The sequence below is a fragment of the Gouania willdenowi genome, chromosome 4 (genome assembly GCF_900634775.1).
Source record: "Gouania willdenowi chromosome 4, fGouWil2.1, whole genome shotgun sequence".
In the NCBI taxonomy this organism is placed as follows: Eukaryota; Metazoa; Chordata; class Actinopteri; order Blenniiformes; family Gobiesocidae; genus Gouania; species Gouania willdenowi.
The window spans coordinates 19,749,555-19,774,130 of NC_041047.1; the positions used below are offsets into that span (position 1 = coordinate 19,749,555).

At 36.7% G+C, this 24,576-nt stretch overlaps 1 protein-coding gene across 1 annotated transcript in view; it reads left to right on the top strand.

Moving 5' to 3' along the window:
• Positions 1 to 3,355: 3,355 nt before the first annotated feature.
• The window catches only part of agbl4 (AGBL carboxypeptidase 4), a 336,625-nt gene continuing 315,404 nt past the window's right edge, over positions 3,356 to 24,576 (top strand). Inside the window, exons 1-2 of the mRNA XM_028443884.1 lie at positions 3,356 to 3,467; positions 5,489 to 5,611. Coding sequence (XP_028299685.1) covers positions 3,419 to 3,467; positions 5,489 to 5,611 — 172 coding nt within the window. The 5' untranslated portion in view covers positions 3,356 to 3,418. The remainder of the gene's footprint in view (positions 3,468 to 5,488; positions 5,612 to 24,576) is intronic.

Consider the following 24,576-nt stretch of genomic DNA (forward strand, 5'->3'; position numbering starts at 1 on the left):
CGTTCAGACTTACCCTAACCCTAACCCATATCTATTTTGTATGCCTATAGAATTATGTAACATATACAATTATTTATATGGCACTATTTATTTATTTTGAGGTTGATTATTTTTAACTGTATAAGAATCATACAGCACAACAGCATGCTGCATTGACCGCCGTTCCGATCTGTTGACTGAAAGCCAATAGCATGCCGGCGTTGTGCAGCGTTGAGCTCTGCCCCGAACTGCGGACTGCGGGCAGGGGTACTTCAATAACCCTGCACTAATCATCAAAGGCACAAAAGGTCATCTATATGTTTCTGGTTTATTTGGAATTGATTTTATTTATTTTTTCCATTTACTTGTAGCATCTTTTCTCCTATGTTATTTGATTACTTTGAAAACTAATAACTGTGTAATCAGTGAATTAATGTTTAGGTAATGTTTATATTTGTGCATGTCGGACCCCAGGAAGACCAGCATTTGTCTTGATAAAAACTAACGCAGATCCTGATAAACAATAAACAAAATCGCAAATTTACTCACTTTAGTGCAGCCACTTTTTTCTTCATATATGAGCAAAGAAAGAAGAGAACATGTGGTGTATCTAATTCATTCTTCTCATGCTTCATAATTCAGTTTCAATCTCTCTCTTGAAAATGAATGATTTTACCACCATCTGGATCTTTAATTGTCATGGTGGTAAAGTAATGATATGGCATGGAAGACAGCAATTCAATTTTCAATTTTAACAAAATGTTGCACAGCTGCATTGTATTCTGAGAAATATACAGTCTGACCTGTCTACTCAGCGACCTGTTGATATCCACCATCAAATACAGATCACACAACCATAAAAAAAAGAGGAAAAAACAAAACAAAAAGAAAAACAGTGCCTTGTCTTTTTGTTTTGGTCCTCTTACACTTAGCTTATAACTTGGAAATTAGCAACAGCCTGTCTGTTTTTTGCTCCTGGAGTTGTACGGCTGCTCATTTGATGTACTTAATCAGGTGCCACCTTTGTAATGGGAACAGAATAGGACCAGGCTTGATTAGCCTTGACGACATCTATGCTCCAATTGTCTAGAAAATCTTCAGCTTTAATCAGTCTGCAGGATAATGTAGAATCACTGACGGCTGCTGTCTTCATGATTGCCTTTTTTCCTCTAGTGCTAGCATTAAGATAGGCTTTTTTGTTTTTGTTTTTTTTTTTGCATGCTATGATGCATCAAGTGTATATGCTCTGTATACAGCTGTATACAGGTGGTGCAGTAGAAATATTATTCACAGCTCTAACCATGTTTTCTTATAAATTGCTCTGATTAAAATAGCTGTTTCTTAGTGGTAACACTTTAGTAATAGAGTAGATATGCAGTGTACAACTATTACTTTGTTGTTATAAACTGTGTTTTAGTGATTGATAGCTCTGGTTTTAGGTATTTCATTTTAAACTTCATTTTGAACAGGAATAACAAAACAAAAAAAAAACAACTCATAAAATAAATAAATAAATAAATAATATCCATCCATCCATTTTCAGACTTGCCTGTTCCTGTTTTTCAGGGTCACGAGGTTAATATATTTATTAAGTATTAAAATATGATAGTAAAATATTAAATTCTTTTAAAATTCATTTTTTGATTCATTTAGTGTGGGATTTTTTTTACATAATTTTTTTTTTTCCACTTTTTATGCCAAATATTTATTAATATGGTTGAATATACTATCAATATAAATATTTTGCAATGGTGTAATAGCAAGAACTGAAAAATTGTAAACAAGAACATTCATGAGGATTTTTTTTTTTTTTTTTTTTACATTATTATTATCTACATTTTATGGACATACAGAACCTGGGAGCAAAATCTAAACAGCTATACCACAAGGTGTGGCCCTGGATTAATTTCTGATATTTTGTCTTACAAGTGTATTTTTTTTTTTTGTCATTTATGCTTTAGGTTAATCACAGGATAATCAGAAATTAGTAGATGATTTTCAGAGAACTCATTGGTCAGCCTGTTACATCTGCACCTATCTTAAACATGATTAAGTGTACGTTACCGTGACAACTTACAGCAATAAAAAATTATCCACCTTTTCAGACAGAAAACAGATAATCCAGAATTTATTTAACTAAAATCAAATTAATCCTTGGGGTTTTAACCCTAATTATAATTATACAATACTAATGATTTTACTTCAGTTAAAATGGTGATAATTATTATGGTTAAAGGTTTCCAGATATAGTATTGTTATTGGTTATTAGTCCGATAATAGTAAAAATAATAATAATAAAATGTAAGTTTTTTTCCATTAATTTAATGTCGCCATATTGCTCTCTATTGATTGGTGCTGACATTGTACAGGGCTGATACCGGTATCGGCCAATACTCAAGGCCACATATTGTATTGCAAGACAAAAAGTTGGGACATCCCTAATTATGGTTATTATAATTTATTATCATATTATTATTTGCAGAAAGAGCAGTGGATGGAAGTTCTGCTTCAGAAGTAGAGTGCTATGACACAGAGTAGGGGGTGTTGAAAAAATTGATTCGGCGATATATTGCGATTTTTGGATCGATTCAAAATACATCCATTTTGATTTTTTTTAAAAATTATTATTATTATTTTTTTGTACCTTTATATAACCAGGAAAATCTTTTCCACTGCAGGAGACATTGTAACTGCACAAAGAAGTGCGCTGAAACCTGGGCATGTTGATCAGCTTGTTTTTTTCCAATAAAATCTAAAAAGAAAGTACTAACTTGCACTAAAGCCATGTTGCACTAAAGTCAAAGTTGGTTTAAAAGCCACAGGCATGTTATTTTTTTTAAATTTAAGTTGTTGGCACATGACATGTTAAAGCCAATGTTTGGAGTGTAAAATATGACAATAAAATATATTTCATACATGAAGGTGTACACATTTACAGATTAGTTGTTTCTTTAGTCATATATATAAAAACAAAAACAAAAGAAAAATCACAATAATCGCCCTATACTTCAATATCGGGATATATCGTATCGTATTGTAGCGTATTGTGTCATATGTATCGGGATACGAATCGTACTGCCAGATGCCAGGCAATACACCCCCCTAGTTCAGAGCCCTTTTGACCCTGTGCTTATAAATTATTCACATGGATAATAGTTTAATGTAATGTTTAAAAGAATAACTATATTTTTAATGAATGAGAAACTTTGGGTAAAACTATTTATTAAACAGACTGGCTTGTTATTTTTCTTTATTTTATTATTTTTTGTCTTTGTTGTTGTTGAAACATAAAGGTGAATTTGAATTGTAAACTTTTAGTGACCATCTCTGAATCAATTCTTCCTGATTGTCCATCCATCCATGCTGACTACACCTCCCTGCTCGCACTGCTCCGTTACCATGGTAACACCCACAGAGCGTCGTGCTACTCTGGAAACAGATGGAGAGGAAGATGGAGGTGGAAAGCCCAGCGAGGGACGTCGAGACTGGTGTGTATACAGGAGCCCCTGCATGGAATCCTTATCATTGATAGCCAAGCAGAAGCATGTGCATGGTTGTCCTGCGTGCGTGTGCTCGCTCTGCTGGGCGTCTTTGAACGGGGGCTAACGCAAGGTGTGCTAACATTATAGCAAGCTAGCAGGAAGAGGGATGCAATGTAAACAACAGCGAAGTCGCCTGGAAATATCGGACGGTGTTTCTCATTTCGACGGCACTACCGCTACATATTGAACCGCATTTGTATAGTGTGGCTAATTAAAAGATATACAGCAGTTATTATGATCCCCTTTCCCCTTATTCTGTACAAGAACCAGAGCAGGTGCGTTTAAGCTTGCTAGCTGTGCATGCAGCCTGCCATAGTACTCACAGCAGTCACATACCTACACATTGTTATTCATTTATTTTTAAATAAATACATAAACAATAACATTAATAATAATACTAATAATATATTTTACATGTTTTTACTGCTGATTTAATGTTTTTTATTGATTTTGAAACTGTAAAATGTTATCTGTTGCAGTTTTTATTCATGTAAAGCACATTGAATTGCCTTGTGTATGAAATGTGTTACACAAATACATTTGCCTTGCTTCGCCTTATAAACAGTAACACTATAACTTTTATACATAAGCCTGAAATTACGCTGTCATTCTCTGTCATTAGCATGAATAAAGTGTCATGAAGGCTGTCATTAAGTGCCGTTGGCTAAATGATACACTTTTCATTAAATTATGACACCTTTGAAGCTATGTTGGCTTTTTTTTGGGTTAGGTGGAGGGATCTAGTGGGGTTAGGTAGGGTTAGGGTTCAGGTTAGGGGTGAGTATTGGCAAGGATGTTGCACTACGATACATATCGCGACACGTGGGTCACGATACGATAGTATTGCGATATATTCCACCCAGTTAATATCAAAATTAAACGTAGAGATGAAAAATCAAGTTGCTGTATATGTTCATCAGAAGATATAGATCATTCAGGGGACAAATTGAGTCAAAACTATTTGCTTCAAAACATCCCATTTATTATTTATTATTAGTGTTTTTGCACATTTTCACTTTAAAAAAAAGAAAATGCAGTGTTAAACGCTGCCATCAAAAAACAAAGTGCAACAATTTTCTTTTCACGGAAACTACTGTGTAGAAGTCTCAAAGTAACCATGACAACATAATGGCAGCATTGTACAGTAACAACTGTAAGTGAGAACATTAAGGATAAAGCACCCTGAGTTACTGACAATGCACAAAAATAAGAAAAAATAATTGATCCTATTCTATCAGTTTAAGCACTGATCTGAATAGATTACATGAAAATAAAATGTGTTTATACATGAATATTGCAGGCATTACACACTGCCAAATATCAAAAAAAAAAAATCAAATTTTTTTTTAAATAAAAAAATTGGGATATATTGTGAAATCGATTTTTTTCACAACCCTAGTTAAGGTTAGGGTAATGAGCAACACTTAATGACAGTCTTCATTACACCTTATTCATGCTAATGACAGGTGTCATGTCATGTTAATGACAGCGTAATGTCAGCCTTTATATATAACACTTTTTTTCCATGTTTTTTTCCCGATGTTTTGCCCAAAGTCTTTTTTGCTTATGCATGTTTATCCACTGTAAAAAAAATCATATAAAACCCAGAATACATTTTTGTTGTCCATAAATGGTAGTGACTGATATATATATACATATATTTTAGATATGAAAAAATAATTAAAATAATTAACATTTAAAAACCTCAGACCTTTATATTGTTGTCCTCTGGTAAATGCTTAGTTTATATATATTAAAAAAAGTGGATTCTCAATAACGCGTCTTTATGTGAGGATTTCACTGTAAGGTTAGTATAAATACATTTCCAGTGTATTAAACTCACAGGCAGAGTTACACAGCTCATCGGACCTGTCATGAGTAAAATTTTAAACAGCATGAAACACTTTTCGGATATTCAGCAACATTTTGCATATTCTAAACACTTTCATTCCTCTTTGACATTTTAGGGGCTGAAACAGCAGGAGAGGATGCCTTAGTAGGGAATGTAAACAAGCTGATGGTGAGTCCACCAGGATACGCAGGAGCTCCACGAAAAGGCCACCTCGTGTTTGATGCTTGCTTTGAAAGTGGTGAGTATCAAACTTAGTTTTAAAGGGGGCATATGCTAAATCCACTTTTTTAGCACTTAAATGCATTTTGTTGTATATTTAGAGTGTTTAGAAGTACAGAAAAGTTCAAATTAGTCTCTTCGGGTGCTCCGTTGATATCTTTATATTCTGTTTTTCAATCTGTTTTGATTTTTTGATTCTCTATTACGTTTTTTGAACAACAACGTCACAGTATTTGCAGCGGAACTGCCAAATTAGGACATCGACTCCAGGCAATCCGCCATTTTTATTTCTCACTTTTATTTTGTAGTCCAAGCTCAAGGATGCCGAAGTTACCAGAGGATAAGTCAAAATGTTCGGTTGTTGGATGTAGTAACCCACACGCTTCATTACACCGTCTCCCAGTATCAGAACCTTTTCAAAGTGCCTGGTGGAGTTTTATTTTTCACGGAAATGTACCCACATCTGTGGGTAAGGTCATTTTTGTGTGCGCGAAGCACTTCAAGGATGACTGCTTCAACAACCTCCGCCAGTATAAAGAAGGATTTGCCGAAAGACTTTGTCTGATTGAGGGGTCAATTCCTTCTATATTTGGAGACGACGAACAGAGCACTTCGGTAAGCTGTAAATAACGCTAAAAAGTGTGATGATAAGACGTCCCTGTCATTGTTTTGTTAGCATTAGCAGTTGCTTAGCAGTTGCACCGTCTTCATATGTTAGCGCTGTGTGCTCGTTTTAGATCCTTGATGATATGGCCTACATGATTTAATTTAAGTCTAAAGTTATCATTAGTCATTTCATTTTGCCGTTTTTGTCTTTGAAAAGACTATTAAAATGCATTTCGTGACGTTAGCTTGGTGCTAGCAATAGCTTGGCGCTAGCGTTAGCTTGGCGCTAGCGTTAGCTCGGTGCTTGTGTTAGCTCACTTGTTAGGGTTCTGCAGGTTCATCATCTTCATTTTCATCTCGCTCCGCCGGGTCAGACTCTGGCTCGAACATGTAAGGCTGGATGGACAAGTCTTCTGTTGTTGACATTTTGTAAATAACGTGTGAATAAACATTTTCTGCGCCGCTATACAATTGTATCTCTTCTATCAAACTACAAAAATGGCCGAACAGGGTGGAGTTGAACTGAGTGTCACCTCTGCAACCTGGAGAGGGGGCGGGGTATGAAGTGTCTCATTTGCATTTAAAGAGACTGCACCAAAACGAGTTGCTCTTAGAAGCACATCAGAAAAGGGGTAGAAAAGGGGTCTGTGGAGCTATAATAATGAGGAATTCAGACCCAAGCATTGCAGTTCCGCTTTATATAAAAATTGTATTTTGATTTATAATCTACACTTATTTTAGTACGATTTTACTAGAATATTTTTGGCAAGGGGCGTAGGCTGTCATCAACATTTATTCTTGTTTGCTTTTGAATCAGAAATCTGCACACGAGTCAAACTATTTGGGATGTGTAACCATATCCTTATTTGATAATTAATTATCACCATTAAGTAATTTTGAGGTGCACAAACAGACAAAAATTCTGTTTTAATCCAGTACATGCACTCCTTGACTCTTCATTACTGTCCCACATTATGTATTCATTTAAAAAAAAAAAAACATTCTGATTGGACAATTTAGTGTATTTTACAAAAGCTGGCAAAAAAACATTGCAAACCAGACAGTACACCTTTTTAGTTTCTCGAGCCACGACACATCAAAAACAATATGAGAAATATAACAAGCAAACCTGAAGAAATACTGCCTTGTCAGACTTTGTTAAAGCTAAGCAATTTGTCAAATTAGGCTAACATGATTAGTAGGTATGTCTCGATACAACTTTTTCACATACCGATATTGCAGCCTTGAGTATTGGCCCATACTGATATCGATCTGATACGATAGCAGCACAAATCATACATACTTTTATTACTTATTTTATAGTGTGGAATGTTAACAATAAATAGTTTACTGTCAGCATATGGTGGGAACAACTGAGGACAGGGACAAAAACAACAAAAACTTATCGGAGCGATTATGTCAGAGATTTTAGATGCAGTTCGATAAAATCCGATATTTGTTTTCTGGCTGATATTGGACCGATATCCGATATCAATATTGGATCGGGACACCCCTAATGGTTAGGTGTTATCATGTAATGGCCCTTGTTTTGTACCAGCAGAAAGCCATGACACTGATAATAAACTGTGTTCAGCATTGTCAAGGTTGGCTGGATAGATCTAGCCAAGGGTAAACAGTGAATCAGCACGTCTCTTGGAAACTGTGGAGATTAGCTTCTAATGGGACTCAGATTTTATATTTTTACAGATAAGACTGTTTTGTTTCTGCTTTCTGGGCTGAAAGCTGTGTTCTGTGTTCATTGTCTGTTGAGTGAAATTGGTGGTTTGTGGAATGTCCATCTCTTTATATATTTGAAAATATTTGTTTGTTTTAAACACAAAAGCGTGCACGCACACACACAATATCTTTTTTTGTCACTGACTGCATAGTTTTGAGTCATAGAGGAGTGCTTGCATCGATTAATGTATGCTGAGATCAGCTAACATAGGCTCAGAGTGTCTCTTTCTTGGCTATAACTTGTAAATGATACATTGAATTGAGATTTACTTTCAGGAAATGCATTTCTGAAGTTACCATAGGGGATAAATTACTGTTTGCCTGCTAATTAAAAAAACATACCCTGTTGCATGTTTTTTAATCATCATAGAAGAGTACTCAGTGCAGATTTTGCTGTCCAAACTTAGCTTTAAATCAGCTGGTAGAATAAGACAGAAAAAAGGTGTTTGTTTTGAAATATTAAACCAAAAAAAGCAATATTTTTAGCTATTTCCTACAGACCATGAATTGTTCTGTGGATGTGTAATTTTCTATATTATGAAGACAAAACATATATGGCAAGCACTTAATGTCACACCAGGTGGTAGTGGTGGTGGAGGACCCAAACGATGGAGGCAGCACACAGGCTTACCCTGGATTTCCACTGCATGCGTAACTGCACCGAAACAGCAACGCAGCTGATAGGTTTCCATTAAAGTCAATGTGTCATTTTCCACCGCATGCAAATCAGCACCGTCACTGCTGAGTCATGCTGTTGCCCTCAGCTGCAAATTTGCGGCACTTTTATTTCTGCTGGATACTGGAGCTGTGCTGCAGCGAGCTAACAAAAATCAACCCGTGCGGGACAGGAAGTAGGACATAGGCACAGAATAAAATATCCAGATTATTTTCAAAATAAAATACTACGTGTCCAAGGGGGAAAACACTGACCTTCCGGGACCTCCAACGGGCCCATTTCGGACTCAATCCAAAAACCGAGCACATATTCAGACTCAGGGGAATAAAACCTGTCCGCTGATCCAGATTTTTGAAAAAATGAACACTTTTTTTCTGCAATAAATTTGTGCATTTCGGCTCTAGCGTATCTAATTCGGACTCTACCCAAAAACCAAGTACATATTCCAACTCAGGGTGACCAGGCCTTTCTGTTGATACCATGGTTGGCCTGATCCGAGCACTTTTAAAATCGTATTTCACATAACTATTGCATTTTTTCATGGTTGAATCACACATATGTATCGCGCGATCACATGTGAATTAGCGAGATCTCCTGAGTCCTTGCTGCCCTCTGCTTGCTGCAACAGATGAGCAGCAAACGGAGTCGGTGGGGATTGCTGGACTGTAGATTGCGCAAAAGTCACGCAGCGGAGCAGTTTCGGTGCAGATACGCATCCAGTGGAAATCCAGGGTCAGTGTTCATAGAACCTGTCTATGTTTATTTCTCAAACTACAAAAACCCAAATCCAAAAGAGGCACAAGGAAAACTGGGAGCAGGGGACAGAACACTGCAGCACACGAGGAGTTTAACAGCAACAATGAACCAACAATCATTGGGTCCAAGCAGTGAATAGTGACAATGTCCAAACACTCAGCTAAAGAGTGAAGGAGGCTTGATTGGGAACGGGCCACACCTGAGTGCAAAACATGAGGCAGCTAATCACTCACAACCCAACACGCACTGGGAGGTGCGAGCAGGAATACCTGGAAACACAAAAAGAAAAGAAAGAAGACCCACAGAATTAAAGTAAGTCTCACAGAAAACTATTTTATGTTTTGATAAGCACATCGAGATGACTTTGTTGTAATTTGTGCTATACAAATAAAGTTCAATTGAATTGAAATAAAATTTTGAAATTTATAATCCTCTGAAACACTATGTCCTGCATTTTGAGGGCCACATTTTATGAAGTAAAGCTAAAGTTTTTATTTTTATTTTATTTAATCTTTGTTACAGCCTTACTTTAAACCCATAAGTGATATTTGAATTGGTGAAGGGTCATGATGAATGTAGTTAGAGTTATTCATACTTGGTAGAGGCCCTCAACGAATAAGGGGTCCTCGGGGTCGTCAGGTGAAGATGGGAGCATCCGAGCAAATGCCTTTATTAAATAGAGTTAAAACAACCCATGCATGCCAGGAAGTCCCTTTTGTGTTTAAGTATGCAACAACAATTATTATGACGGTGCCGATTAAAAAAGGAAAAGAACTACAGAAAAGCCCCCTACGCTGGTTAAAATACACGTCGGAGTCGCCAACCCTATAACCCTGCTCTGTTATAGTCCGCAAACCAGACTTTACAAGCAAAGAAAATAGTGCTTCACAATTTGGGGAAGTTTTGCGATTGCATTTATGGTAAACAATTTTGCGATTGCGATTTGATAAATTGTCTTCTTCACTAACTTCAATATTTCGTGTTGGGGTTGATAGAAATATGTAGGATTATCTGAAGCAGCAACTAGAGAAGAAATTAAAATATTATAGTGCCAAATAATTTTTAAATTTGTGTGTGTATACAATTAGGGGTGTCCCGATCCGATATTGATATCGGATATCGGTCCGACATCCGCCAGAAAACGAATATCGGATTTTATCGGACTGCATGTAAAATATCCAATATAATATTTATTCAATTGTAAAGTACTGTAGATATTATGTTGAAGGTTGAAATATACGTAACCAGTTGGTTAATAATAAATGGGTCAGTTTTTCTCATACCTACTGTTGCTGACTATTGTTCTCTGTTTGAGTGACATCACTTGAGCAAACATTTTCTAACATTCCACACCACAAAATAAGTAATAAAAGTATGTATGATTTGTGCTGTTATCGTATTGGCCAATACTCAAGGCTGCAATATTGGTTTTGTATCGGAAGTGAAAAAGTTGTATTGGGACATCCTTATGTACAATTGTACAAAATGTAATACTTACTACTAAAAATAAACATCACCAAAAGTTAAATGAAAAAAATACAAGTTTAAAAGAGCTTTATTTGAGTTAATATTATTACAAAATACAGTCAACCTCTGAAAAAAGATAGTAGGCTTTGATAGTATTATAAAGTGTAATAGGGAAATGGAAATGTTAATACATAGTGGCAAAAAGTGTTCTTTTATCTGCAAAGTAGTAAGAATATTATTAACTTTCAGAGAGCAAGATGAAGATTATGCCCAGAACAGTGGAATCTTTGCTAGTCATTTAAATGCATTGCCTTTATTATGATACTGGCGTTGGCTAGTCACGGCAACCTGATGCCTGTCACACAGTTCCCACACAACCAAAGCCTCCTTCAAACCAGAGGCTATGTTTCCTCCGATGTGGTCATAGGGGAAGAACAAGGTTTGCAAGCAGCGGCTTTTAAACACAAAGTCCTCATCAATAAATTGCACAGTTAACGAGTAATGTACGGCTCAGTGGTTCTTCTTGACCACTTGTTCGTTGTATTGGCAAAGAACTTCACTGCTGCCATTTCTGCTTGAACCTCACTGCGGAGTTTTTTGTAAAGTTCAGGGATAGCAACAGAGGAAAATTTTTTTGGGAGGACAGCTGATACCTTTTATCCAGCGTTTGGATCACTCTCCGAAATCACTCTTTTTCAACCGTATTTCATGCATTCATTGTATTATTCTCCATGTTGTTTCGGGTGTTTAAACAAATTGGTCGCGTTTCCATGTGAGGTAGCAACTTTAACTTTGCAAATTTGGCACAGCGCTTCTTTTGTACCTGAATTCAAAATATTTCCATATTGTTGATGTTGCCTGTTTTTCGGCACTACTTCTTCATTTGTTTGCTCCTGCTGCTTGTTATCCATATTGGTCACTCTCCCCATCCCCTTTGGCTAGCTGGAAGGTCACGTGACCAAACAGGTTGCGCACGCACACCCCTCGAAAAAATAAACACACAGGGACTTTCAGATCAGTGATAGCTGTGATGAAACAGACTCCAGAGGACAGACCAGCACCTCTTCAAATCCAAAATTGCAGCTTTTCATGCAGTTATATAATCACGTTCTCATATCGTGATTGCAATTGGATTAAAAGTGCAGCATTAATAGAAAACCATTATATATGATTGAAACTATACAATGGAAAAACCGTTTGGAAGAATAAATTTTATACAACAAAGAAACGTTATCAAATAAAAGAGACAAATGGAATGGACAGTTGCAAATCTGGCACAACTTGATGACGATGATGCTCAAACCAACCCAGCAATGTTCCTATATGATCCAACTACCTTAGAAACTAGAAAATAGTAGAAACCTAAGTCCAATTAAGAGCACACAAAACAAGACTACCACAAACCACAATAATCTAATTAATTTATCTTTTTGGCCAGAACGGCAATATCTGGGTCATAGTAATGCCCTCCCACTATGTTCAGAACAAACCTAAGTAAAGAGCCCAAATCAACATTTCCTAAGATGATTCTTTCTTTCCTAAGAGGATCTTTGTTATCTTTGTGTAACAATTCCTTACTTAATATTCACAAAATGTAGTGGCGACAGCTGCACGTCCACAATGTATAGATTCACCTAACCCGGTGCATAATGGTACCACAGTAAATTTAGTCCTAATACAGATACTTGCTAAGGCAGTATACATAAAATGAGTAAGGCATGTGAAATGAGCCGCACACGTGCAGTTTGATATGTCACCAATGACAGGGAGGAAATTGGAGACAAGTGTTGCGGTAGCTCCTGTCACACCTTTATATCTCAGAGCTATTGAATTAGTCTTTTATGTGGGCTATGTCTACTTTGCTTCACAGAGCAAATTAAATAACAGAAATGGTATTTCAAGCTGACATTTACATTGGAAATGAATGTAAACCTTTAAAGGGGGGTATCGTGTTTTTTTTCAGGCACTTAGTACCATTCTATAGCATACTCAAATAACTATGCTACCCAAATATTTTGGGAAAATGCAGCAAATATTAAAAAAAATACTTAAAAGAAATTTCCCTCTGCAGCGCACGGTTCATGACCCGTCAATTTTGCCTCTGTCTCTTTAAGAAACTCCAAGCTGGTCTGACGCGCCCATGAGCGCTCCCCCTTCAGTACTCATACAAACATTCGGGGACGTTGTTTACTTCTGTTTTTCTGTGCACTGTATTTGACTACTTTCTACTTTTTTGAAAGGTTATGAAAGTGAGGAATGCTAACCTACGGTTGGAGGAGAAGTGATCTCTCCCCTGCCACTGGCTCACACGCATGTGCACACACACACACACACACACACACACACACACACGCTTACCCGTGCTGCTGCTGGCCCTGAAGAAGTAGTACATTTTACGAGTAGGGATCACATTGTTTAGTGTCAATGTACTTATTAATCCACTTTCAAATAAGCTCTTGTTTTAAAGCAGTCGTCTGAAAAGTGCCTAGAACAAACATAGCAGATCTTTTTGGGATGAGGGCCGCTTCCAAAGATGAACTCCAACCATTGTTGACAAATTGTTTCATCCAAAAGAGGTCTGTTTTCTTTGCATTCGAAAAAGAAATTTTCTTGCTGAAGGCATTTTTAAAAACTAAGGGCAGGTAGCTATTATGGTGAGCAGAGTAAACCGATCGACACGCAGTTATCTCTCAGCTGTTTGCTGTGACTGCAGCTGTTTTGACGGAGCTGGGGTGCGGGTTGTATTTACATTTTTATTTTATTTTATTTTTTTATTTTAATGTGTACATTAATGAGTACAGACAACATAAGCTGTGGGTTTCTTACCAAAGTATTTAAAATAAGTAAATTAAAAGCTATATCTGCAGAGGCGGGTGCTGTGGGCTGAACTAAGGAAGAGAACATAGGAGGGGCCTCGTCCCTAAGGCGGAGGCCTGTCCCCAAGGCGGAGCCTCGTCCCCTCGAGCACAACAGCAGGAAGTTGGCTGCTAGCTGGAGATTTAAAGATTATTCAAAAATATGTGACTCATTCTGAGAAACACTGGAGGTATGTTTTTCAGGACGGAATGACACACTAACATAATATAAAGCTTGAATAAGTGATTTTTACACAATACCCCCCTTTTGAGTTACAGAAATTTTTGCATGACCGTTTATACGATTTACACGACATATGCATTTTCTTAGTGCATTTTTTTATTTTGTTTGAGTAAGATGCAGGATAAAATCTAATTAGTACATTAAGATAGACAGTGGTTATGTAAGATGTTTGCTGGAGGTATGAAACCTCATTTACATTTAGATGAGGCTTTATTCACTTTGTTGTCAGCCTTCTGCTGATCAAACCGGTGATGGTCGACAGATTTACATGCAGTAGATATCTCAGCCAACAGGTTCTCAAACCTACAATCATTCTTCAGTATTTCATCCTTACCATTCTTTTTTAGGCACCACTAGAGGCTACCCTGTTATGTATTGTGTCAAAGAGCAGAGTTTCAAGCGATGAATCCAAATTACATTTTTATCTTGTCTTGAAGGATTTTATGTACACCATTTTAAAGTAAGGCTCTGAATTTTTTTGTCAGGTGTTCTGGCACATTTGCTGACCAAAGCCTTATCTGTCTGTACAGAGGATGTCACCAACTGTGCAGACGTATTGGTTTACTGCACCTCTGAACTAAGAACCAGATGTAATTAAGCAGTCATTGATTAGTCCCAGTGCTCTGTGCTGACAATGACTTGCATGGTCAAAGAAATTCCCCAGGGGTGACAAGTGTTTAATGGGGATTTATTGATAAGCACAACTCATGGACTCATCTCGCTTTTGAGTCGATTCACTCAATATAATGCAACTACAGTGCAGACTACTGACCCATTATATGCCTCCAGCTATGTTTTAGTCATAGTAAAAAATGATGCACACACAGTTAGAGATCAATTTTGTTTTGTTTTACTGAACTTGTTTTGTGTATCTAATCAGAGATGTTAAAAATTGTATGGTATCAGCACTATTCACTGATTAACTACTACAATCTTATCAAACAAAGCCATCTTCTATTAGACAATGTTTTACAAGATATATTCCATCTTGCAAATCTGTATGACTGACAGCTAGTAGACACATATTTCAATGCAAAGCCCATGTTGGTCATTACCAACAACAACAATATTAGGGTAGATTATGTCAGTTACTAAAACAAACTGTCTAAAACATAAAATGAAGGCATCACAATGGATATAACATCATTATTTCATTATAAACCAACAAACTCATCACTTGCAGCCGAACATGAAAATTACCACCAACTCATCACCATTTGTAGCAATACACCAGCAGCTAAACATTTCTTTTTACCTGTGCCTTTTCAGATTTCAGTAATAATAATCTGAATTGCTTGTTCATCACAACACATTAAAACCACACTAAAGATGAGGCTCGGCATGCATTTTCCATAAAAGGATAACATGATCACTACTCGAACCCCACCACATAGCACAAGAGTTTGAACGTGATTATGGGCTGAATTGCACATATTTGTCCATTTATGACATTTTCTGGACATTCAGTCACCTGTTTCCCAATGAAAAATACTGTATACATTGCTCAGTATTGTCCTAAAACATGCATGTCATTTTTTGCGATCACGGAAAACCGAAGCCCTAGGTATAACATGGCACTAGAATTAAAGTGTAACTAAACCCCCAGGTTTTTGCTGACCTACCACTAAGGAGAAATTAAAAAAATGCCTTGCTTATGGGCGGTGCTCCTGGAGCAGATAAGACATACTATGAAATATCCAAAGAACATTCTATGCTATGCTAACTACCTACTCAATACTCACCACTTGCAGACTCCCCAGGTGCTAGTTTTTATAGGAGGGGCGGGGCTAACTGTAGTCATTTGTGATACAAGATGGCCCCAAAACATCACAGAATCTTGTTATCAGCCAATAGCATAATTCAATTGTAATTGCCATTTCACCACAAAATATGCCAAATTGAAATATGTCACCTAAAATGTTAAGAGTTGGACTAGGATCAATAAACAGCACTACTTAATACCAAATACATATGTATTCAGCAGAAAAAAATTGTTTTGAGGTTTAGTTACTCTTTAAGGGTAAGAGGATGAAAAGATAATGAAGGCAGTATGACACTCAGTTTTCTGGTTTTAAAACCTTTGTCTTTTCATCCCCTGTGTTCCTTTGGGATGAGAAACTGCAATGTGCCATGCAAAAACAAAACAAAACAAAAAAACACAACAACCCTTTGGGGATGTTGAAAGCCTGAATATCGAGATTAAATGGAGCAACTAACAGCATCATGGTCATAGTATTATGAACTGCTTTAAATAAGCTTTAGTACTGCTAAAACAAAGTAATAATAACTATAATAATAATAATAATAATGCATGGACTCAAGGTTGGGGTGGATGATGCATTGAAGGTGGTTGGGAGTGTACTTAGTGCAAGTTGTCAGAAGATATTTATATACTACAGAGTGCCCAATGAATTGATTAAAGACGGTGGGAAACATTTTGCAATCAGGCCTGATGCATAGAACCAGTGGTTTTGAGAGGCCTGGGCTTGCTGTATTGTACGGCTCTCTGCCTCGCCTTGGTGTTCAAATAGTTCGCGAAGAGGTAGTCAATGACTGTGAAAATAAGCTTTTGTGGTTGCTTTTGTTTGATTGAAATGTTGTGATCTTTTTCTTTTTTACACCTGTGCATTGCAACCTCAAATAGCCTTTTATTGCTTTGATTTTTGATTCAACAAACTGAAAATACTGCCTTTTATTGGTTTTTCTAAAGTTCTCTATGTCCGTGTGGGATGCAGCACTTGTGACATCTGATGTATTGAGAGGCACTACCAGTCTCTCTGTCTCTCTTACGTGTCCTTGGCAGCAAAGAAGCTTCACTGCTCAAATCACTAAATGGCCTCTCCAGTTTTCCCTTTTAGCAGTTTTCTCTCCTCTCTCTTTCTTTTAAGTCTGGGGCAGAGTACACAGATCAATTTTGGTTGTTTTCGGGATTGTGAGACCATTGCCTTTTGATTTATTCAATATATTGGCCATTTGTTTATATAAGAGATTGCTTTTTATTACTATAGTCCTTTTCTTTTTCATCGTAACCCATTTGTGACTTTCTTCCAACATACCTTGCCACTTTTATGTTGTTTTTTATTATGTGACTTAGATTGCTGTATATAAACCTGACACTTCGGGAAGTGTTGCTCATGGTAGTTGCTAGATCTAAAAACTTGCTTGCAGTTTTAAAAGGTTTGTGACATGTAGCTACAACAGCCGGTGTATGAAAAGGAGTAGCTTTTTGCCACTGAATCGGTTTATTCAATCTTTTTGTCAATTGGTTTTTTTCATTTATCTATCATTCATCTTTTCTATAGCTGCTTCTCCTGTAAGATTTTGCGGGATTTGCAATGCGACCCACTTTGAAGGGTGTCTTTGTTGTAGAGATTTTTTAAATTTAGTTTCACTAGTGGAAGCTTAGTTTCTACTGCAGGTACCCTTTTTCCTGGACTGAGTGATGTGCAAAGTGAGAAGCAAAATCATTCGCACTGCACAAAATGTGAAGTGATAATTCAATCTGACATTTGGAAGTGTTGCAAATGGTCGCATCTAATCACTGAGTAAACCCATTGGCTCAGAAGTGCTAGTCAGAGATGCCTGGAAGGAGTACAAACATACTCAGTGTTGTATAAATTAATTGATGATGGCTTTGATGGAGTATGAGCTATAGATAGGAGAGTCATCCAGGGCTGCATCTTCTCAGAAGGTCATCAAATGTTGGCATTGGTAAGCATTTTATTATATTGAGTGATTGAAAATGCTGTGTTCTAAGAGATTTGGAAATGTTTAAAGTTACAGATATGCAGAAGTTCATCTTCGACATAGAACATTGTGTTGTTGGTAAATTGTCTGAAGGATGTTTTGCTCGTAGTTTTCAAAGTAGTTCTTTATCAAAAATAGATGTATGCTATTTGGTGTACTTTATGTACAATTGTGCATTAATATTATCAGCATTGAAGTGCATCATAAGTGCAGACTTCAGGATCCAGATTTATGCAGTGCTTGTAAAAAAAAGCCTCTGTGATTCATCCTGTAGTTCATTTCCAATTCAATTTATAAACACAGTTTCAGAGCAGATTCATTAAAAAAAATATGTGGAGTTGGTTAAATGAAGAATATTGGTAATGCTTTAGTGGCTTTTGTTTTTCAATCTGCTTATGTTTATGCTGCTTGCTTATTTAGAAAACCTCTCTTTGACATGAGCTTCACTGATGTGCCAGTGACTGTTGGATAGTAAAATTAATATGCAGAATATTACATGATTTTTAAGCATACAGTAAGGTTGGTTAGCTAATGGTCTGTATAAGGTAAATATTACTAAAATTCACTGCTGGTATCTGGATTTTTTTTTTTTCAAACATTTATAACCACACCCAAAAAAACAAAAAAGAAGAAAACAGCCTAAATATAACAAAAAGTGGCTGATTATGTAATATATCATTAACCACCAAGTGTTTCTGAATAAAAATGTGATGAGAATAGCTTTTTTTTAAAAAAAAAAAAAAAAAAAAATATATATATATATATACGTATATATATATATATATAAGTATCTATGTAGAGTCTAGATCTCAATCAGTATCTGCCCTTATATTGAAAACACACTACACTTGAATAACATTGGAGACCACAGCTGAATTAGAAAATAGTCCTTAAAAAAATAAACAAGAGTTTGTCTTACTTTTGGATGCCAAAAATCTTCCCCTATGAATTATAAATAGTTTTTCACAGACACATATTCTTTGTCTTTGCTATACTTTTAACATGATTTATGGTTTGGGCTTTGTAACCTATTATAAAGTGAAATAGTTTGGTGGGGGAAGGGCACTGGTGGTGTTCAACTGAAGAAGTTACATTCCCAAAAGTGGAAGTAGAACATTTTCAAAGTAAAGTATCCAAAATACTCATGAAAGTAAAAAAAAACAATATATATATATTTTTTTTTTCTTTCTTTTGGGCCCAATATTCATCCTTGGCCTGGTGGTTAGGGACCACTGGTGTAAGGCATGGTGCATGTTGACTCCGGTGAATTTTAAGACTAACACAAAGAACTAAAAACGGATGCTGAAATTTAATACAGACACTTTGTAGGAGGATACACATACCTGACATTGATTCACAGTGAAAAGGAATTTTGTGAAAATGTCAGTGGTCATGTAATATAGTTATGCATAATACTTTGTTGAAACAAATTCCATCTAATTTAAACAAATTTGCAATATACATTTGCTGTAACCAAAATGAAGTACTTGAATACCAATACAACAATAAAGTTATTTCATGCTAAATCAAATTACCTTATCATTAAAAATCTCCTGCCGTGATGAAACTTCATTTCAATCACTCCCCACGCTCTTCTTTTTTTGATAAATGATGTCTAAATTGAATTACCTAATTATGTTTCATAATCTTCCATGTCTGATGGTATGAAAAGGGATTAAACTGTCATTGGATAATTTAGCTTTTATGGTATATTCTACATTAGAACAGAAGGGGGAATTATATTTGTACGTTGTGTTTTTGCCATGTAGTTACAGCTTTTTGCTTAATGTATCTTCATTGCACAATGATTAGGAAGTGCCTGGCAAAATGGTTGCTGGAATCGCCTTGATCTTCTGCCAAACATTTTGAACAGCATTCAACACTCCCCATGCTGGGATTTTTTTTAATGCATGCTCTTTTTGACAGTATTAACAGTTCATGTTCAATTACCGTGCTGGAATTGCCTGAATTCCCATTTTACAAACTCTGACTGACTTTCAGTATATGAACTTTAATCCTGTTAGAAATGCTAATCAGCAACACTATGAAGATTTGAAAAAAAAATTCAACCAAATTTCACAAAGGAATCAGAACATTACAATCTGAAAATGAAAGGTTTTTATCCGAGTAGTGGTTCTTTAAAGAAAATACAGTCAACAGGGGCCTCATTTATAAATGCTGCGCACGTACAAAAGAAAGCATGCGCCACTTATAAGCAACATTTGGGATTTTTAAAAAAACAAACTTGGCGAGATAATGTGCGCACCTCCATGGTAGCTCTGACTCTGCCATACGCACAAAATCATGAGAAACAGGAAACTCCGACCCCAACAGGAGAAGAATTGAATTAAAGACAGCTCTGTAAAAACTGCTCATCAATTGGCTGCAACACCTGTAGCTGTTATAAAAAGGAATGCACTCGTAATGCGTAAAGACGCACAGTGGCTTATCAGGCACTGCTGGGGAAACCAGCTAGACCTATAGGCAGGACTCTCCCGTAAGGATGAAGTGCTGTGGGAGGGTGGATGAGGTGCTGCGGAGCCCCCGGCCTCACTCACCCCAGCCACAGCACCACAGACCAGTAAACACCCTGGGACTGATGAAAAATATGTTTTAACTTGAAATTAAATATTGTTAATTATGTTTAGTTCCAAAGGTGTTTTACTACCTGTTTATTTTTATTTGTTCAAACAAGGAAATCCAATTTAATCCCATGCTTCTGGTGCAACAGTGGCTCAGGTGGTAGAGGGGTCGTCCTCTGGTTGGGAGTCCGATCCCGGTCTATACCAGTCTATGTGTTGAAGTGTTCGTGGGCAAGACACTGAACCCCAGGTTGCTCCCAGTGGTTGACTAGCACCTTGCATGGCAGCTCTGTCCCACTGGTGTATGAATGAACTGATATGTAAAGCACTTTGTGACTTCTGTCTGTGAAAGGTGCTATAGAAACAAACCTTACTTACTTACTTACTTCTGCCGCATATGTGCATCTGTGTCCCCGTCAGCCTCCGTTATAACAGAGGGGTTCCCCAATGATCCTCCAGCTTTTTTTTTGTGAGGCTGAACTCCGGTGCGCCCTGTTAAACAGACGCTCATCCTGTAAAGAGTAATGCACATTTTCTCCTCCGCTTCTATGTCTGACCATTTTTCTTTTTCACCTCAGTCACAGTCTGACGCTCTGAGGCAACGCAATCTGCCTTTCTGGCATTCGGAATGCGCGCTGTCACCAAATTATGCTCTTCTGCATGTGTCAACCTCAACAAGTAATACCTCCACCTCGCATTGAGTGAAATTTGTTTTATTTGCTCTTTTTCCCCTCTTGATCCACCGTGATATTTGTATTAGTGAATATTCATTAAGGGCGTTTTATAGGCACCGTATGGGCGGAGCAAGAGGTTTCCTCACGTGCGACAACTTTTGCGTTGATTGTCATTTATAAACGGAAACAGGCATGGGACGAGTGTGCGTCGTCGTTTATACGTTTGACAGTTTTTTTTGCGTATGCACTTCCTGGCTGAAGTGATCTTACCGATGCACAGTTTTATCAATGAGGCCCCAGGTCATTATATATTACCCCTAAATTATTACTTATGCATTGTGATTCTTCTACTTGAAAAGAAGTTTTTTTCCCTCAGTTGATTCTACTCCACATGCCACAATGCAATGCATAAAACTTTTCTGACAAACTGAGTGCAGTGGAGATGAAAACCAACTTTCAAGCGTCAATTTCAATCTTCTACATTTGTTTGTGAGTAAGTCATGTTGTTTTGTTGTGTTTTTCTTTTCTGTTATTATGAATAATTATTTGGAAGGTTTCAGTGTGATTTTAGTCATATGTGGCCTCTCACATTTTTTAGAAAAACCAGTAGTAAAAACTACATTTGGTAAACCAGCAGACGTTTTTCATACTTTGAAGATTTTTGGTTCTTCTGTTTATTTTTTTCAATGTTGACCTATTGTTTATTGGCAGCAGATTTCTTGTTTTCCTTGTTTCCTTTTTCACACGCTGACTCCCTGTGTTCCTGAACTCATTACAGAACAATCAGCCACAGGTTTTAAAGTGTTCACCCAGAGGGAGCAATAACTGTAAATAAACACTACTGCGGGCTCTCTGATAACTTGTTACCAAGATAACAGCCTCCTTAGTAAGCCTGTTGACCTTCTCCTTGCCTTAGGCTCGTGGATGACTCCTTAGTTCCATCTACTTTTATCTTTTAAGTCTCCCTTACCACTGGAGCTGCTATTGTGAAAGAGAGGTATTGAATGAATGAAAATAAAGAGTAAAAAAAATAAAACAAGTAAGGAATGATGAAACAACAAAGAGATTAACTGACTTGTTATCACTGTGCCATTGTAGCCATATCAACCATCTATCTTTAGCCTTCTTTAGGTTCAGCATAATTAAGTTGTTAAACGATAGAATTTAATTGGAACAGACTTGTGTGATCTTTATGGTCATTGCCAGGGCACGGAATTTACCATAGGGCAAAGCTATAAAGAGTTAGGTAAGGAAGGTACAGGTCAGGATTGGGGTCAATTATAATTGTAATCACATAATTAATCATTACAATTATGGCATAATAGTTGATGCTGTTGTATTCATATTTTAATTGTAATTGAGTTCAGATAATTGACTTTGTAATTGTAATTGACATGGAAATTCTATAAAAACTACAATTTAATTAAATGCAAAACCATGTTACAGTTCTATGACTTACACATTTGTAGTTAACGATTATGAAAATATGTTTCAAATCAACTTTTCCCTCTATATTTCAGTTCTTGAGTAACATTTTATTTTATTTTATTTTATTTTTTAAATAAATTGAAACTGAGGCGTATACTGACCCATACCAAAAAAATTATTATCCCCTGCCACAAAGTGGAAGGGGGATATTGGTTTGAGTTCTGTCCCGTCGTGTGTCTGTCTGTCCGAGTTAAACTCAGAAACTGTTTAAGATAAGTTAACCAAATTTGGTGTGTGGCTTCAGGGTATCAATGCCTTGATGGAGTTCGAAACTTACTCTGTTTGAGGTATCTTCAAAGGGGACAGCTTTTCTCAGAAATCATTTAAGATAGGATAACCAAATTTGGTGTCTGGCTTTAGGGTATCAATACCTTGATGGAGTTAGAAAATGAGAAGTACACAATTTTTTTTTTGGTGTTATTTTGTCCTTGTTCTGTTTTTCTTTACTCTCTTTGAGGTATCTTCAAAGGGGACAGCTTTTCTTAGAAACCATTTAACTTGATGGAGTTCCAAAATGAGAAGTGCGCAATTATTTTTTTCTGGAGTTATTGCCCTTGTGTCGTTAGTAATGTTATATTCTAATGTGATAATATTTTCTTATGTATACATCTAAGTTCTTAGATTTAGGACATTTAGGAAAAGGTTGTGAGTTATATTGAGAACCAAACTGGCGGGGGATGTTGACGACTATGTCCTCTTGTTTCCACACACACATTGGATAATAGATAATTTTTTTTGTGTATTTTACACCTGATTTAAAACATGGGTCAAACTGATTCGTCATCATAAGAGATGCTAACAGAAAGCTAAAACGAGAGGAAGGTTAAGTTTTATGGGGTTATTTATTAAAGGCTCAGTAATTCTAATGAATTGTAATTGAACTTTAGTAATTGAGAATGTAACTGTAATTGGCTTTCAGTGGAAAAATAATAATTACAATTTTATTTGTAATTGGAAAAAATGCTGGTCACCGTAATCATAATTTAGTAGTAATTGAAAAATGTAATTGACCCCAACCCTGGTACAGGCTGATAGTTAATAAAGGTTAATGAATAAAACATCTTCAAGAAACTTGTCATGCCAACATGATAAGGAGTGTGGAGAATTCAATTCCACACTGTTGACTTTTCAGTTAAAATGGAGACACTCTCACAGTGGCATTTCCAAAGCTGTGAAACTAAAGCACTACCTGTATGAGCTTGATAATACAATTAAGCCAGTTCCAGTATGAATACATCACTATAACCCATTACTACATCATCCGTGCAGACAGAGCATATGAACTTGGCTTTAGGGCCTTGGGAAGGGGAAAAATACAATTATAAAAAGCCAGTTTGAATGTGTGATGGTGTACAGGCAGGCCTGTACATCATCAGATATGTGCAGGCTGCCTGCATATCTCCCTGCTGTCCTCAGGCCCCGCTTCCTCCATCTATATTGAAACGAGGAGCTCACTGGAGCATAGAAGAACTCATAACAATACAATTTTTCCCTTATTGTCCTTTGTTATCGTCTGCTCTTATCCTGGGTCTGTTATATATGAAGAGGATCTTCAGTTCCTGCAATGTACAGTGGGTAAAATAAGTATTGAACACGTCACTATTTTTCTCAGTAAATATATTTTTAAAAGTGCAATTCAAATGAGATTTTCACCAAATGTTGCCTACAACCCATGCAATCCACACATACAAAGAAATCACACAATAGATATCCATACATTAAGTTATGTTTAACAATGTGAAATGATACAGGGACAAAAGTAATTAACCCACTTAATGAAATTTATTTAGGGCTCTATTCTCCACTGTGCGTAAGTCCAAAAAGCCACGTCAGTTGCTGCGTGCCTTCATCCCAGTGGGTGGAGCAGCCCTGAAATGTGCATTATCCGGTGTGCATAAGTCCTTTTCCTCCTACGCACTTCTAACCCTGGAATAAGTGTTGCGCCCCGATTAGATGAAACATTATATTGCACTAGAAATATGGACTTAGTTACATTTGAAGAGAGAGATTTTAACTGTGACTCGGACAGAAGTCCGAAGTGATCTTCAGTCACACTGGAATAATCTGATCAATGATCTGATCAAATCAACTTGTTTCATTGTTTATCAATGAAGGCGTTTCAAATGAAATGTGAACTTAATCATTTTCACGG